This window comes from Eulemur rufifrons, chromosome 1, assembly GCF_041146395.1.
Source record: "Eulemur rufifrons isolate Redbay chromosome 1, OSU_ERuf_1, whole genome shotgun sequence".
Classification (NCBI taxonomy): Eukaryota; Metazoa; Chordata; class Mammalia; order Primates; family Lemuridae; genus Eulemur; species Eulemur rufifrons.
In genome coordinates, this window is record NC_090983.1 from 9,255,431 (window position 1) to 9,274,487 (window position 19,057).

At 40.2% G+C, this 19,057-nt stretch overlaps 1 protein-coding gene across 1 annotated transcript in view; it reads left to right on the forward strand.

Annotated features, from left to right (window-relative positions):
• The window catches only part of DNER (delta/notch like EGF repeat containing), a 293,066-nt gene that overhangs the window by 212,883 nt on the left and 61,126 nt on the right, over window positions 1-19,057 (forward strand). Inside the window, exon 8 of the mRNA XM_069466390.1 lies at window positions 14,505-14,729. Coding sequence (XP_069322491.1) covers window positions 14,505-14,729 — 225 coding nt within the window. The remainder of the gene's footprint in view (window positions 1-14,504; window positions 14,730-19,057) is intronic.

A 19,057-nucleotide genomic window follows, 5' to 3' on the forward strand; every position in this document is an offset into this window, starting at 1 on the left:
CTATGATTCTTATATTTGGCCATTTTATATAATCCCATATTTCTTATAGACTTTTTTCATTCCTCCTAATTCTCTGTTCTTTATTTTTGACTGAGTTAATTGGACAGAGTTACCTCCAAGCTCTGAGGTTCTTTCTTCTGCCTGATCTAGTCTATTCTTAAAACTGTCCACTGTGTTTTATATTTCCTTAAATGAATTTTTCATTTTCAGAAGTTCTATTGTTTTTTTTTAAATATGTTGATCTCTTCAGTGAATTTTTCATTCATGTCCTGAATTGTTTTTCTGGTTTCTTTGAGTTGGTTTTCCATTTTGTCTTGGATTTCTTTGAGCCTCCTTACAACCCATATTTGGAATTCCTTATCTCTCATTTTAATTTTTTCATTTTGATTGTTATCCATTGCTAGTTAGCTGGTGTTCCCTTTTGTGGGTTTCCTTTTGCTCTGATTTTGCATACTTCTGGGGTTCTTTCATTGATTCCTTCTCATCTGGAGCAGCTGTTACTTCTTACTTTTGGGTTTTCTTTTGTTTAGATGGGGCTCTTTTTTTTCTCCCTCACTTGTTGGGTAAGAAGATTTGGCATTGCTTGTGGGTGCTTTGATGGTGATTTAGCTTCTGGATGGATGCCTTGGTTATAGATATCCTTAGTGTGGTGGTTTTCTCAGTTGCTAGTTGTTTGTAGGCTGTAGCAGTGGTGAGCTGTGTGTGTGGGCAGATTCCCTGTCTCTCTTTGATGAGGGAGGATGGAGGTCTTTGAAATCCTTTCTCTTACCCCAGTCCTGTGGTCTCCTTAGCAGTGTGAATTGTACTGGCATGCCCAGTTTAATCTCTGAGACAGTAGGTGGTGCTTGTGGGTAAGAATCAACCACATCCTGTATGATTGAGTCAGTAAATGCACTAAAGAGCTGTGCAAATTGGCTTCCCTGTCAGTAGGTGGTGCTTGCTGGAACGAACAAGCTGCAGTTTTGTTTTAGGGACCTGTGACTGACTCTAGCTCCTCAGGAGAAGCACTCAAATGCCCCAGGAGGTGGGTGGGGCCCTGGAACTTCCAGGTGAGTCCTCATTCTCTGCCACAGTGGAGGTGGGTGGGAGAGTGAGGCTGGGCAGGGCTGGGTTGGGTGAGCCTGCCTTGAGGCTCCACCAAAGCTGGCAAGGTAGCTGTCTCAGCAGGGGTCAAAGGTCTGCTCCCAGCTTCTGGGGAAAGCCACCAGGGAGGAGGCTGAAGTGGCCCCACCCAGCCAGAAAATCTGCTTGTGGGGTGGGGACTGTCTGAGATTCACGATCTGGCTGTCAGGAGCAGGTTTCAGTCTTCTCCTCATTCCCCTGCTCCACAGTCTGGCCGCAGGGAGAAGCTCAAACTAGCTGAGCTCCCCACGATGGTGCTTGTGCTGGGAGCTTCCCTGTCCAGGATCCTGCCCTGGGCTGCGAGCACGGCCTTCCTGTGGGGGGAGGGGTGCCCCATAAGTGTGCTGCAGCTGTGACCCACACGCCCTCTCCTCTCATTTCTGCCCAGGTGGGTTCCCTCGCCTCCCTGGGTTAGTTCACAAATCTCCCCTCCGTGCCCCAGAGCAACATGGTCAAATCCTGGGGGTGTGGGATCTGGCCTGCGGACCTGCCCCCCGGTCCCTGAAGATCAATCCCTGATTGTGCCAGGGAGAAGAACCCTGAGGTGCCTATGGGGTGCTCAAGCAGGTTTGATGTCCTTCTGCTTCGGGGTGTGCCCTGCTGTGATGGAGCAGCCGGGCAAGCAGCATCGGGGAGGGCTGGGGAGCCGAGAGCTCACAGTCCGAGCATCCCTTTTCCACTGCAGGTCTTTAAACGGAAAGGTTTGAGCCCCACACGTGGAAGCCTCAGTGTGGTGGATGCATCAACAGGGGAAGCAGCCATTCCTGAGCGCCCCAGCTCAATCCTCTCTCTAGGCAGCTGCTGGCAGGGGAGGGGAAAGGGAGGCAAAAAGGCTGGATGGATTACAGCTGGCTCTCTGTTGTCTCTATCTCCCTCCCTCTGGGAGGCAGCCTGCCTTGAATATCTGCGCTCTGGGGCACACAGATCCCCAGGGACCCACTGGCCCCAGTGGCTCCTACAGTCTGGGCTAGAGTTGGGAAATGTTTGTGCAGGAACAAGCAAGATGAAAACCAAGGGGCTGAACCCCCCTGGGGAGGACAAAGGCGCACGGTGAGTGGAGAATCAATGTGGTGCCTGCCATCTCAGCTAGGGTCTGCAGTGACAGGAAGCGACCCTGAGGGCACTGGCATGCTGGTGCCTTGTCCTCAAGAAGCTCCCAGTTCACTGGCCGCAGCCACTGTTGGGCTTGTGAGGGTAGAAAGGCTCTCAGGCAGCTCCGGAGCCTGCTGACTGCCGGAGACGTGAGGGAGGGAGAAACAAACCGCCCACCTACCCTTCATGCTCGACTCCAGGCCCCTCCAGGCCCCTCTGCCGATATCTTGCTCCTTCTTGTTCTGCTCCACAACTTCCTCCCATGGAATCTCTTGTAGGTTCTGGTACTTTTCTCTCAGAATTACACCTGATCTATGTTTGTTTGTTTGTTTGCTTGTTTTCCATCTGAAACTTTTCCTTCTTTCTGAGACAATCTGGCAGCTGGTGTCTCTGGGCCGCCATCCTAATCCCATTCTTGTGTGTTTTTCTATTACATGTTTTACTCACTTGAACGTAAGGTCTTGAAGCAGATCTGACGAATAGGTGGTCTCAGTTCCTCTAGGTTAAACGAATACCCAAGGGAAAATGCAGATCTCTGACTCAACCTTTAAATTTCCATTGTTAATAGCCAATCATGTTTGCTCATATAATTATATACTTTAGGTTTTATCTCTTCTGCCCTTTTATCTATTTAGTCTAAACTGGGGAAAAATTGATTTAACATTCCTCTGATTATTTCCTAGTTATTTTTCTTTTTCCTGTTTTAGGTCTAAATTTGTCTTTCTGTTTTGCTAAAGAAAAAGTCCTTCAGGTGGTTTTTACTTTCTCAAATAGATTTTTTTTAAATTAAAAGTCACTTTTAAAATATAATCCTATTGGGTCTTTTATATCTGATGGTTTTGTAATTGATTTTCCTAGATATTTCCTTTTCTCTTTATCTTGCATAACTGTATGCTTTCTTAGAACCAGAACAAATGTGGTCCCAATTAAGTTTTCCATAAACATTGGCCAAAACCCCTTCTGTGATGCTAACATCATTTCTTTTTCTTGTCTGCTGAGCCAAATCGCAGGCTTTCTTTGAGGCCCAGTGGAGAACCCAACTCTCCCATGAGATTTTCCTGACCTGCCCACCCTGTAACAGTCCTTCCATCTTCTGAATCTCTGCCATACTTAGAGCCAGAGCTACACATGCTGAACCCGTGTTGACAGCCTGGGCTGGACCTTCCAACCCTTCACACCATCTGGAATCATCCCTTAAGTTTTTCAGGAATAAAAAATAGCCTCAACTTATGCTCAATGAGATATGTCTCAGATCTGTCCTCCTGGTCTCTCCTGTTAACGAGTGAGCTCTTTGAGAGTCATGATTCTACCTTGTCCTTGCTTGCTTGTGCTACTCAAGAGAACACTTCATGACATAAATTTTCTACCTTCATTTTGATCTAGCGATTCATTTATGTATTTGTCATCAAACCATCTGATGACAAATATTCATCGTTTTCATATTCCCTCATTGAAACTCTCCAAACCTAATCCATATTTATCAATTTGCCTTTTCTAACTACCCTATTGTGTAACAAACCTATTAGACTATGTTCTTTGTCACTCATCCATTCATTTATTCCACAAATATTTACTGGGTGCCTCCCATAGCTCAGGCACTATGCTATGTGCTGGGGAACCAACCAATGTGGCCTCTTATCCAGGACCCTATGCTCTCGTTGTGGCTGAGAGACAGATGACAGGTAAGCCAATGTGCAACTGTGTCATTACTAATATAGAAAAGTGCTATGAAGGTGAAGTGCAGGGTTCTGTGACACAGAATAAGAACGGGACACACATTTAGAGTGGGGTGATCAGGGGAGGCCTGTCTGTCTGGCATTTATGCTGAGAATGAACATGTAAGAAGGAGACAGCTGTGTAAGCAGGTAGGAACAGGAACTTCTGGGCAGTGGAAATGGCATGCAGCAAGCTCTAAGTGGGGCATGGCGTGTCATTACTGGGAACTGAATGGAAGCCAGTGGGCCAGCTCCTGGCGCGTGGGGGGCCAACTGGTCAGCTGAGCTCAGAGCATGCGGTACTTGTAGCCTATGGAAGGGAGGTCAAATTTTATTTTAAGAATGATTGGAAGCCATGATAATATTAACATTTTAAGAAAATTATTCTCATTGCTGCTTGAATTGGTTATAGGGGTAAGATAGAACAGAGAGTCTTATCAGAGGAAACTATTGTAATAAGGGAGAAATAATTGTAGCTTTGACTAGGATGCTGGCAGCAGAGATGAAACAAAGCATTTGTGTTCACAATGTATTTTGGAGATAGGATCCATAAGATCCACTGACTGGTTGCATATGGGGGTTAAGAAAAAGGAAACAGTCAGATATGACGCCCAGGTTTCTGATTTGAACTGTTTGCCAAGGCAGTGAAATCATGAGTTGAGTTCTATTCTAAATGCCTGGACACATCATTTCTTTCATGTGAATGATCTTTACACTGTCAGCAAAAATGCCAGTATCACCTTATTCCATATTTTCCCTTATTAATATTGCAGAAGTTTCTGACCTCTAGATAGCTTTCTGATAATGCATAGAGTGACTTCATTGTCTTGCAATTTAAAATCTTCCAGAAATATTTTCTTTTGGCGATAGATATCTGATTTCCATAATGGGTGTATCTCAAGGGTGTCGATTTCTTTTTACTTATGTAGTAAATATTCAGCAGGCCTACTAATATAAATATTGGTTCAAATACAAAATTTGAAGGAAGTCAACTAGCTAAATTATGGATTTTTTACATTAACCCCTCATCCTTGGTAGGTTTCTTTTGTAGTTCTATTTTGTTTATTTTTCACTTTAATCCTTTAATCTTTCATCCTTTTCTAAACTTTTCCTTTGTTGCAATCAGTTGTTTTAGATTTCTTGGCTGCTGACATTGCCTCCATGTGTTTGAGATAGAATTTTTCACTGGAGCTAATTTTCTCTTTCCAACATTTCCTTATGTCCATCATCTGAGGTCTGTATCACTTAAAATATACTATTCCACACAAGAGCTATCACTATGTTCATCATCCTCTCTACACATTTTGGTTAACATGATCAAATGGTTTTTCATTTTCTGCTCTTCAAAGAGGATTGTAAATCCAAATATATTTGTTCATTAGCTTCCAGTTAGAACTATATATTATTCCTCTGTTATAGTTTATTAATCTTTTAGTCATTTCAGAAACACTACTATTATTTTTATTACATATTTTACAATATTCCACATAGTGATATTCCATTTATTCTCCTATATACAGCTCTTTGTGTCTTGGAGTTTGAATGTGTCCATCAATATGCTTGAACCCAAGAATGTTAAATTTTGCTCTCCAATCTTCTTGCCTTTGCCACCATAACTAATTTAGTTTGCATATTCTACAAAGGGAATTTTCAAAAACATTTACGTAAGGAGATCATTATTGTTAGATTGACCAGTCAAAGCTTTTAAAGAGCTATGTTAATAAAAAGAGAAACTTTACCAAAGGCTATCTAAAATAATTTCTTTTAGAGTTGTAACATTGTATAGGAACAGGACAAAGCAGAGAGATTCCTAGTATTAGAGATCGAGTTTAAAAATCTCTCTCTATAATGTATATTTGTGTATATATGTTGAGAGAGAGAGGGCGGAGGAGGAGGCACAGGAGAACATAGAGTGAAGGAGAATCTTGGTTCATTTTTAGAATGTTTCTTGGAAAGAGGAAGTCTGTTCTGAGTCTCAGCTACAGATAATCCAAGGCCTTTTCCACCGTGTGTTGTTAAATATCTTTTCACCAGCACTCATCATACTTCCCCTACGCTCAGTAAATCCAACATGGAAGTGTGTTTCATACCAATTTTTGCTTTAGCTTTGAATCACAGACCTCTATATTTTTACAAGGGAAAATCAGACTCATAGCACAATATGTGAGTTTGGGATGACTTACATAGGTGCTTATTTATATATCTAGCTATTGAATATATTAATGCATTTTTTTTATATCTGGGGCATGGTTTAATTTTTGAAACTATGTTTGTAATATTAAATCTTTCTGTGATCAGTATCATGTTTAAAAGCTAGTTTTGATTCAAAATCTTGAAAAGCATACATTAATACACCTGTAACATGCATTTTAGCAAAGAGCCATCAATCAACCAACACCTGGCCTTGATCAGCAGATTAGTAGGCCATGCCTGCATCTGTTGGCATCTCAGCTGTTAATATTTGGATTATCTTATTGATGACTTCTGATTTTGTAAGGAATTGATAACATATGTGTATTCCTTAGGACTCAAATTTCATAATTGTTTTAAAAACATCCTCCATATGATATTGGAAATACAGAGAGCCAATAGGCAAATCAGGCTCAGGCCATGTATGCAGATATACAGAGTTCAAAATTTGCAATTGCTAAGTTATTTTAGTTTTCTAAAAGCTGTCTTAAATTACAGAATTTACAATCATTATGGGTTTACTCTGACCATAATTTTTATGCTAGCATATAGCACCTTCAACTTGTCAAATGCTTTTACACAAACTCTGCTGCACGAGGCTGCGTATAGCCCGGGGGCTCAAGGGCACAGATTTGGAGTCAGACATACCTCAGTTTTAATCTTGTTTTCCCAGTTACTAGCTGTGTGTTCCTAGACTAGTTTTCTAATATCAAGTCTCTAAGCCTGCTTCTGTAAGAGTGGAAACTAATAGACCACACTTCAGCCAGGAGTTGTGTTAAGTAAAAGGTAATGAATACCACTCAGCATGGTGTCTGGTATATAATAAGAACTCAGTAAATATTTGCTATCACTTTTAATACTACAATTTCTCTTATTTCTGCTAGTACAACTATAGCCACTTGATGCATACAGATGCCCTATTATTTCTGTTTTTAACGAATGAGGTAACTGAGACATAAAAGAGCTAGTTATTTGATTGTGCTGACATAGTTTATCAATTAGAGTTTGATTTAGTTACAAAAAACAGACACCCAAAATTATTAGTATTGCAGTAAGTCAATTTGAGTAGAATTTACATATTAATAATAACGAACTTTCCGATACATGAACGTGGTATGTCTCTTCATTTGTTTGGGCATTTTAAATTTCTATCTAAACAATATTTTGTAGTTTTCAGTGCAGAGGTCTTATATATCTTGTTAAATTTTTTTCTATTTTATTCTTTTTGATAACATTATTAAATGTAAATGCCATTTAATTTTTTTATTTCTAATTGCTTATTACTATATAGAAATAAGTGTATGGAAGCATTGACTTTATAGCCTTATAAATTGCTAAATTTACTCATCAGTTCCCATAATTTTTATTGTAGATTTCTTTGGATTTTCTTTGTATAAAACCACAGAAGGGTGAATAATGAGTCTTATTTTTTCCTTTCTTCACTTTATACTTTTTATTTCTTGTACTTTTCTTATTCCATATATAGCACCTACATATTGAATGTAAGTGCTGAGGCTAGACATCCTTGCTTTGTTCTCTCTCTCTTAGGAGGAAAATTTCATTATTTCACCATTAAATATGAGATTAGCCATAAGTTATTTTGCATATGCCCTATAAGACAGAGAAAGTATTACCTTTATTTTAGTTTATTGAGAGGTTTTCTTTGTTTTTTAAAATAATGAATGAGTATTGAATTTGGTCAAATAATTTTTATGCATCTATTGAAATGATTGACTTATTTCATGTGCATATGAAAAGAATATGTTATTCAAATATTGTATAAACTAGCTCATTTTGTCAATTCTGTCAGTTACTAAGAATGCATCTTTCTCTGTGGTTTCTATTTCTCCCACTTGCAGTTTCTCTTTCACAGACTTTGAAGCTTCTTATTAGGTTCCTACACATTTAGGGTTGTTAGATCTTCCTGTTGGATTGTTTACTTTTTCATATTAAATACCTCTCTTTATGTCAGATAATACTCCTAGTCTTAAAGTCTACCTTTTCTGATATTAATAAAGCATACTAGCTTTCTTATGCTTTCCTTTTCATAATGTATCTTTCCTCATCCTTTTACCTTCAATTTTTATGTGTCTTAAAGTGGCTTTCTTTTAAATCTTGCTTCTTTCTCTTTTTAGAGACTGGGTCTTGCTCTGTCACCCAGGCTGGAGTGCAGTGATGCAATCATAGCTCACTGTAACTTTGAACTCCTGGGCTCAAGCAATCTTCCTGCCTCAGCCTCCCAAGTTGCTTGGACTGCAGGTGTGCACCACCATGCCTGGCTAATTTTTATTTATTTATTTTTTGTAGACATGGGATCTCACTATGTTGACCAGGCTGGTCTCAAACTGCTGGCCTCAAGTGATCCTTCCACCTCAGACTCCCAAAGTGTTGGGATTATGGGAGTGAGCTACAGTGCCTGGCTGCTTTTTTAAAATACAGTCTGACGATCTTTGCCTTTTAATCAGAATGGTAGTCCATTTACATTCAATATAACTATAGATATGGTTGGATCTAAGTCTACCTAATTGTTATTTATTTTCTGTTTGTCTCAAATGCTCTTTGTTTTATTCCTCCTTTCCTGTCTTCTTTTGGGGAAATAGAATATTTTAGATATGTATTATTTTCTCACTTGGCTTTTTAGCTATACTTCTGGTGGGTTTTGTTTTTTGTTTTTATTGTTGTTTCTGTCTTATTTTTAGTGGTTGCTCTGGGGATTATAGTATGCGCCCTTAACTTATCAGCTTCTACTTAGAATTAACATTTAATCACTTCATGCAAAATGTAAAAACCTAATGATAGTATCGTTCTATTAATTCCCCTTTATTCTTTGTTATCGTGTATATTCCTTCTAGGTATGTTGCATTGTCATAATTCAATGTTGTTATCTTTGTTTTTAACAGTTTTTAAATAAATTAATAAAAGAAAAAATGAATATTTACTCCCCAAATGTGCCATTTCCAGGGCCCTTAATTTCCTCCTGTAGATCCGAGTTTTCATCTGTTACCATTTCCATTCAGCTTAAATAACTCTCTTTAATATTTTTATAGTGTGGGGGGATCTGCTGGCAAGAGATTTCCACAGCTGTATTTATCAGAAAATTCCTTAATTAATCCTCACTGCTAAAAGCTATTTTCCCTGAAAGTAAAATTCTAGTAGACAGGTTTATTTTTCCAGCACCTTAAAGATGTCATTTTGTTATCTTTTGCCTCCGTAGATCCTGGTGACAAGTCATCTGTCATTCTTATATTGATTAATGTTTGTCTTGTGTCTTTTTCCTCTGGCTTCTTTTAATATTTTCTCTAAATTTTTGGATTCAGCAGTTTGACTGTGATATTCCTGTGTGTTTTCTTTGAATTTATTCTTTCTGACGTTCACTGAGCATACTGGTTAGGATTTGACGTTTCCCACCAAATTAGGAGAAACTCAGCCATCGTATCTGTGGTCCAGACAGCAGGATGGATGAAGAGATAAAGTAGTCAAGGTGCAAAAGGTGCATGCAACTCTCTTTTAAGGAAGTTTCTCAGAAACTACTTTAGGACATTTCCACCTGTGTCCTACTATCCAGAAGGTCATCACAGGTGGACATCTAGCCACAGAAGAGGCTGGTAAATATGGTCATTATTCTGTGTGGGTACATGGCTGTGGGAAGTGGGCAGGTGGACATCAGGACAACAGGCAGTTTCTGCTACACATCAGCAGTGAGTGACGGAGTTCTGACAGACCCTGGAGCGCCTGTCTTCCCATTCTTGGCCTTTCTGCCACACCCCAGCTATTGAGTGTTACAGCAGAGAATACTGGTTAGGAGCTTGGACTTGACAGTCAGACTGCCTGGGTTCAAATCTCAACTCTGCCATTTACTAGCTTTGTAATTTGGGGCAAGTTGCTTGATCTTTCTATGCCTGTTTCCCATCTGAAAATGGGAAAAGTATAGTACTTATCTCATAGGATTGACGTGGGAGTTAAATGAGTTAATATAGTTAAAACACTTGGAACAGTGCCTGGTACGTGCAAGTGTTTGCCATTAACAAACACGGTCTCAGCAGACTGTCCTTTTGAACCTGGACAGCGATGTTCTCAGGGATGGTTCTACCTACCACCTCTTCCCTCAGCTGTCTGCCCCGAGACCTCATCACTGGGTGGCCCAGTAACTGTGTATGTGTTTAGACAGCATGTGACCCCTCCTGATTCCAGAAAGCCCTCTTTTAGATATATCCAGGGTGATGATCCTGAAGGATTCATGCAAATGTAAAAGTCGATTGTGTTCCAGTGATGGACTGACAGGCCGCTTCCTTCCAGTTTCCCTAACCACAGTTTTTGAGTGTACAGGCAACTTGAAATTTCCCCAGAACCATTGCTTAAAGGAAGGAAAACCCAATATTTACTGAGCACCATGTGACGTCTTATTTAACCCTACAAAGTAGGAGTCAACACCATTTCGTAGGTAAGGAAATTACAGTAAAAAGTGATTAAGTGCCTTGTCCAAGGTCAAACAGCTAGTAAGAAGATCCAAACTTTGATTTTCTGGCTCTGCATTCTTTGCATTATAAAACCATGGTCCTGCTTCTCTTAGGAAGGTCATTTAGAGGGTGGCTGAAGAAGATGTGAGTCATCTGCAAAAGCATGTCATATGAATAAGAGGATAAAAACTGCATAGGTGATTGGCCCTGTGGAAATATTGGCTCCCTCAAAGCAAAGTCATGACCCTTTGTGTCTCCTTTTTACCTGTCTTCCTTTCTACTTGAACTATTCTATGTGGATAATATTAATATCTGTAACTCAGTATATTGACGTAAAACTGGAGTGATTACCTTTCTAAAATTCACTTTTTCCTTTATTTTGACTTAATCAATGTCAAGTAGGAATTTCTTCTTTTACCAAGACACAAACAGAATAGAAACATAAGTCCCAGTTATGCTTGTGCATCACAGCATCTTCTTAATTGGTCCATCATTCACTTTTCTTCTGTACATTACAGCAGAGTAGTAAGAGCTTGGCCGTGGTATCCCAGCTCTGCCATCTGCTAGCTGTGTTGATTGAGCAGCCTCCTTCACATTCTTGTCTCACCATTTCTCCATCTGTACGTCCTACTATTACAGTAGGGTTAAATGAAATAATCCACGTAAAGGCTTAGAACCACCTGGTGCATGTCAGCATCCAGTGGATATTAGGTGTTGCTGTTATTATTATTTTTATTCCATTCATTCATTCATTCATTTATCCAGCCTTGGACTACGGACTTTTCTAGGAATTTTGATACATATCTTTTTAGAACCCATAATTATCTTATAAATAAGATAATTTCAGCCCTGATTACCAGGTGAGGCCATGGAAGATGAGAGAGATTGGGACTTGCTATGCTAGGGTCTCCCAGTTTGCTGGGCATGGTAAATACAGAATTCAAGCACAAGAATCCCAAGCCTGCTTCCCCGTCTCTGCATGCTCCTTGTATGCATGGGTTTGTTTGGGCTGCCATAACAGAATACCACAGGCTGGTTAGTATAAACAACAGAAATTTATTTCTCACAGTTCCACAGGCTGGAAGTTCAGGATGAAGGTACTGACAAGGTTGATTTCTTCTGAGAACTCTCTTTTTGGCTTGCAGATGGCCACCTTCTTGCTGCCTCTCCACATGCTCTTCTCTTTTTGCACAGACATCCCAGTGTCTCTTTGTGTGACTGAATCTCTGCTCATAAACACGCTAGTAAGACTCCATTAGGCTCATGCTAACAACCTCATTTTCACTCAGTCATCTTTCTAAAGGCCATAGCACTAAACAGCAATATTCTGAGGTATTAGGAGTTAGGGCTTCAAAATATGAATTTTATTCAACCTGAGAAAGCTGATTGAAAAATATGAATTTTGGAGGGATGCAATTTACCCCATGACATTGCTGATCTGATGCTTAAACATCAAAATGGACTCCATTGGGAACAATATTAATATTCAACCTTTCTACTGGGTTCCAGGAGTTCTTAGTACAAATACTTTTCATTTTTATGCTCCTAACTTAGGTGTAAACTTTTTGTTCCCAAATTTTCTTATCTTTGATCCTCCCAAGATATTCTTTCAATTGGGTTCTCACCCATCTTAATCTCAGAGGGTTTTCAGTTCCTATGATCATTCTCTGTGTTCTCCACTCAAAGACACCTATCCCCTTCTGTGGTCATTAGTTCAGTTCTCCTGCAGGAAAAAAATAATTAAAATGTGCTCTTGAATTTGATTTCTGTTTCTGAGTGTCAAAACTTAGAATTTTCTTATTCACCTTAAGCTTCTATTTTGGGTAAACTAGCACCTAGCCTTGAATGTGCAATTTATCCTGAACCTGAATTTCTTGTAAAGACATCGATAGGTCCATAAGGGTTAACCTAGGAAAAAATAATTTAATTACTTTCAGTGTCACATTCAAATGAGAAAATTAAATGGAACTTTTATATTTTAAATGGCTATGCCACATTTTCTAGACAGATAATAATTTTATTTTATTCTAAAATTAAGAGGTTTGAGATATTAAAACCTATTTTTGAAAGTAACATGTTAAACAATGTTGATAACATATAGTACAATCAGAGTAAAATGGAATATATCTGACAAAGGATAGAATTATATTCCACACTAGGCTGCCAAGAGACTCTGGAGCATTCCAGGATTATTAAAACTGATTGTATGGGACATTTTTAGTATGATTTCTAAAATTTAAAAGCTACCAGGAACTTTATAGAATGTTGAATAGCACTGGATTTTCTTGGAGGAGAATTTTCTATTTCTATGTTTCTGTACTGTACAGAGCAATACCAAATGGATTATGCCAATTTACGAGTAGTGCTTCAGATAATTAAATCTGGGATTTATGTTTGTTTGCTTTATATGTTCACTATGTCCTTAACAATAACAACAAAAATTGGCCATATTGCTAGGAGTTCTGTATGAAGATGGGTAAATATAAACTTAATTTAGATAAGAAAAGTGAAATAGATTATTAGAATACAAATTGCATATGAGTACCTTTAACTTTTTTATTTCTAAAATTTGAATAATCTTTATTTAATTTTCAAACTGTACTTAAAGTATTAAAAGAAGTATAGTTTTTAATCCAAAGCATTATGTTAAATACACATGCCCACATGTATGCAGCTGTATAGAACCGCACATATACGTATGTATTTTTTAACTTAAATACTGAATCATACAGAAAACAAAGTAAAAATTACCTACACAATAACTATATTTAAAATTTAAAAGTTTAACAACCTTACATAATTTTATATTACATAAAATTTATTTGTGAAGGTTTTTTTTTTTTTTTTAGAGACAGAGTCTTGCTCTGTCACCCAGGCTGGAGTGCAGTGGTGTGATCATAGCTCACTGCAGCCTTGAACTCTTGGGCTCAAGTGATCCTCCCACCTCAGCCTCCCCAATAGCTTGGATTACAGGCATGAGCCACTGTGCCTGGCTCATTTGTTTGAAGTGTACAATTTAATGCTTTTAAGTAAATTTACAGAGTTGTGCAGCCATCACCACAATCCAATTTTAAAACATTTCCATCAACCCCAGCAGCCCTCTCATACCTGATTGCAGTTAATTCCTCTTTCCAGCCCAGCCACAGGCAACCACTTACCTACTTTCTGTATCTATAGATTTGCTTTTTCTGCACATTTCTCATAAATGGAATTATACAATATGTAATCTTTTGTATCTGGCTTCTTTCAGCTTAGCATAATGTTTTTGAGGTTCACCCATGTTGTAGCTTCTGTCAGTACTTAGTTCTTTTTTATTGCTAAATGGCATTCCATTGTGCAGGTAGAACACTTTTGTTTATCCATCACAGTAACCAACTGTTAACAGTGGCTACTTGTAGAGAAGGGAATGGGGAGCAAGGGGATGGGATGGGAAAGAGATTTCTTCAATGTTTAACATTTCATATGGTTTTAATTTTTAAAATTCAGGATCATGTCTTATTTATTAAAGCAAAGTAAGGAATGTGTTCCCCTGGAATGTATATAAAATCAGCCCTCTGCTGACCCAAAATACCACCTTCCTTTAGGTAATTGCCATTAATTAATTTTTGATATCCTTTTAGACTATACATACAGACATACACATGTATACATATAAATATATTTATGCACACATATATATCTCTAAATAGTGATGTATTTTATATGTCAACAAAAAACAGAATTATAGGGCTTAATATTTTAACCCTAGGTTACCAAAGCTCAGAAAAACAAGTTGCCTACCATGCTGGGTTGTGACATATCTGGAGACTATGAACGGATTAATGGGTTAATCAATATACAATGGAGACAAGATCTGCAGACTCAGTTTATTAGTCATTATGTGCAAATGTGTTTTCATGTTGTTAAGCCCCTGTGCGTTTTCTCGCAGGATACTTTGGCTCTGCGTGCGAGGAAAAGGTGGACCCATGTGCGTCGTCGCCGTGCCAGAACAACGGCACCTGCTCCGCGGACGGGGTGCACTTCACCTGCAGCTGCAGCCCCGGCTTCACGGGGCCGGCCTGCGCCCAGCTCGTCGACTTCTGCGCCCTCAGCCCGTGCGCTCACGGCACGTGTCGCAGTGTGGGCACCAGCTACAAATGCCTCTGTGATCCAGGTTGGTGCCACCCATAGAATCCCAAAAGACTGTTAGTTTTTCTTTTGCATCTGAGCAAATGTCAGCCCACAGAACGTGTAAATAGAAGTGAATTCTACTCACTTATGGCAAGCTTTCTTGTTTAGACTCATTCTTGGCAGGGTTTTAAAAATACCCTTTCTCCTTTTCATGAGCAATTCACATTCATTGTAGAAAAATTAGAAAATATGAGTAAAATGGAGAAAATTAGAGACAAACTTAAGCTTATAACAGACTAAATGTTTTTTTAACAATTTACTATGTCATTGCGCAGCTTTTACTGTAGTCCATATCTTTTGCTGCTACTGCATGTTTAAGTTAACAGAAGATATTTTTCCAGTTTAATGTGCATGAAAAGCACAATGCAATCCATTCAGAATTGTGTCATCTATTAACATTCTTACTTGGTGCACAGTATGTTACACCTCTGGCTCCCTGTGTAATCATTCAAATGTTTTATCATTTATTTTCCAAATGCCTTCTGCGTTTGTATTACTGCTTTTTAATTATGGGAAGTTTGATACCCAGAAGTCAGAGTGATTCCTAGTCAAAATTTGTGTCTGCACAACCTCCTAGTGCAGTCTGAACAGAATGCACGGGGCAGCCTTTCTTTCCTCTCGTTTGTATTCTGCACGTCTCCATCCTTGCATGAGCTGGCTCTTCAGAATGCTTTCCAGCACAATGAGTCCCCACACATGTCCCTGGCCAGTCAGCGTGCTGGCCAGCACCTGGCTTTGCTTGACCCTGGCTTTGCTTGTGCAGTGACCTAGTGCCCTCTACCTGGACTGCCTGCTCCCCGTCACCCCCTCTCGCCTGGCTAACTTCTCCTTCTGGGCCTGACTCAGCTTCCCTTCCCCCAAGTTCCAACAATCACTCACATTAGCACTCTCTTGGTCTTTTAAAACATTATATTAATTATCCTTCTATGTGTCTCTCTCCCCCTTAGGGCTGGGAGGAAGTGTGTTTTATTAACAGCTTTTGTATCAACAACAATCGCTGCCCTAAGCTACCACTTAGTGAACATTAATCTTTGTAGAGGGTCTGAGCTGGGTGCTTCCCGTCTGTGGTCCTTTCACTGCTGCATTTAAACCCAGGTTTGAAAGTCCTCTAGAGGTTCAGTCACGTGCCTGTGTCCACACACTCAGGAGGGAGCTGAGGCCAGATTCCAATGCAGGTGCCCCTGGCCCCACCGCCCCAGTCCTGGCCCAGAACTTCCAAAGGCCATGTCTCATACCCACAAATAATTTCAAGGAGTTAGTGGGAAATGCAACTTGGCATTTGAAGGGTGTTGAAAAGCTTTTTTCCACCTAGACTCTTAATTCTCTGATTTTCTAAGCAATTGATATTTTGCCAAATGCCTCTTTCCTCTCTGCTTGAAATAGAGGGAATGGGCTGTTTAATCTGCTTGGTAACAGTGTTAGCAGTCAGGATTCTCCCAAGAAACAGGACGAGGGGTTGGGGGAGGAAGGGAGGGAGGGGCAGAGAGAGAGATTGATTTATTTTAAGGAATTGGCTCATGCAATTGCAATTGTGGAGACTGGCAAGTCCCAAATCCCTAGGGCAAGCCGGCAGCCTGGAAACTCGGGCAGGGTTTCTGTGTCGTGTTTTGAGGCTGAATTCCTTCTTCTTCAGGAAACCTCAACCGTTGCTCCTTTGCGCTTAAGGCCTTCAACTGATTGGGTGAGGCCCACCTACAATGTGGGGGATATCTGCTTTGTTCAAACATCTATTGATTTAACTGTTAATCTCATCTAAAAAATACCTTCATAGAAACATCTAGACTAGTGTTTAAGGAAATAGCTCGGAAGCCTGGCCTAGCCAATTTGACACCCAAAATGAACCATCACAGCAACATTTTTGGGTTTCCCATAAACCTTTAAGTGAAGGAGTTTCTCCAGTTCGACATAGGATGTGAGGCTACTTTTCAGGGTTTACACCCATCCTCTCTGGTCAGAGCCCTGGCGGAGACGGGAATGGCCGCCCCCGCCGGAGGGCCCAGTTTTCTTCCGTGTGGATTGGGGTGCATGTGCCCTGGAACTGGGCGTGCTGCGGAAGGGGGCAGCGTGGTGCTGGGCCCTGACCTACTGGGAGTGCGGGTCACCAAGACACCTTGCTGTTTGCAAGCTAAACGAGCTGCGGTTGTGCTGGGGAGAATAATGTCCTGCTCACGTACTGACTCACGAGCACACTGTCCCCAGCACTCGGCCCTGGATGTCGTAATGCACGGTGTTACTCCCCTCAGTGAAATCCGTCCCTCAGTACTTCCTCACCTGTCTCCTGACAGCTCTGTTTCCCTCAGTGAAGCCCCACAAAGAAGGACCAAATATTGTGAGACTAGAACACAACTTTGTTTTCTCCTCTGATTTCCTTTCTTAACCACATGAAACTTTTCCTTGTATTTCACTGATTTATTTTTAAAGCTTTAAATTGAATTTCATTATTTAAAGATAAATATTGCTCCTTAATAATGCTAAGTAGAGTTTTTCAACATGTGAGAGGAAGCTGCATAGAAAATATACTGCCTCGTGTTTTTCTTTCCATGATGGGAGAGGTAGCCAAGAATGGTGGAAAGAACCTGTCTCTAAGATCCGCACTTACTAAGACTGTGAAATTTATAGGGCATCCCTGGGCCTCAGTTTCCTTCTCTGTTGGAAAAGAGAGGGGAGTTATGTGTGAGAGCGTTCAGTGACAGGCAGGTAGCACATTTCCTGGCATGAGGTAGTAAAAGCCGTTCTCCTTTCTTTCCACCCATGGAGACTCCAATGGCATCCTGAAGCCACAAAGGGGTGAAATAGCTCTTGTTTAAGTTCCACTTTCCCCTCTCTCTGTTCTCTGCTAAAACTTCATTCATGTCCGCTTGGAGCATTTAACTTGGCAACTGCCTACGGTGCAGCAGTAGCCCCTAAGTAGCCTTGAACAGCCTGAAGACATGCATCTTCCACTCCATAAATGAACATGATACCTTCGTTGATTAGGCAGTCTCCGTGTAGAGCCCTGGAGTTCTGTACGGACTCTCTCCTTGAACTTGGGAGATGAAACTGCCTTCAGAGAGGATGCTTTCTGAGATCGTTAGGTGACTGTATCAAATAAAAAAAAGGCATCCTAACATCTGGCAAGAAGTCACATTTTAAGAGGTGAGCATGACAAGTCTGTGAATGGGAAATTTCTCGTCTTAATCTTTTGGAGCATGTAATTGGTTTACCACCAGTTTGGATAAGAGAAGAATCTCACGAGAACAGGTGAAATTGGGTGTCTAGCTACGGAGTGGCAAGCCTGATCATCTTTAAAGATTGCAAACGGATTTCATTTCATAAAATGGCAGCAGATTGAAATCATGTCAGGTTGATAATTAGTTCCCATCTGACAAAATGCCATTTTGATTACTGCAAATCGGATTTGCCAGGTGCCTTCTTTTCCAACCTCATGTTTAGCTTATCAGGCTAGAGATTTCTGATGGGATTTTAATATTAAATAATAAAATGTCAGCACTGAGTAATCACTGAAATGTTATCTTCCGGTGACAGTGCGAAGTGATAGGCCACCCATTCTCTAAAAAATTACAAATTAAAATCTCCTGAAGACTGGAAAAAGTGAGAACTTGGAGCTGCTATAAACACTGTCCGGCGGAACGTGCCCTTGCCCTTGTAGGTGGGAGCCACAGTTTTTCACTCGTTCTCAATACAGTGGCGGCATCTGGAGATGGCTAGCTGGAGAATGAATGCTGTAGATGGCTGGTATTGGAAGGAGTCTCTGGTAGGAGGGGAGATGGTTTGCCCGAGTTCATTGGTCTTGGCTCCTGCCTAATGGACTTGAGTTATTTACTCTAAACTTGTGAATTGAATTAACCCTGCCATTACAGAATGTGCCTTAAATGTTACTGTTAAAGGTATTTAAGGTACAGGGTATTAGAGGATTTTTACACGGAAAAACATGTATCAGCTTTTATTTTTATAAATAATGTCTTAGATGCTTGTCAATTCAGTGGCAGCTGAGATCCCAAGACTAGACATGGGACAGTTGCCAACCAAGTTCCGCTGCCAATTCTTCTCCACCAAATGGCTGGTAACTCCATTAGATCATCCAGATATATACTAGACTGTAAAATGAAAGAAGTGTAGACTTTTTCCAAGTGAGATTTTTTTTGAAAGAAAATTATTTTCATAGGAATTTTATATACTATTTTTTTTCTGTTTTCTACATATGCCTTGCATGTGAGCTGCATTTCTTGTCTGTATAGCCCAAAAGACACAGCTGGCATTTCTTCCTTCTGTTAAACTCAGACCAGGCAATATCAGTACTCTGACAGTATC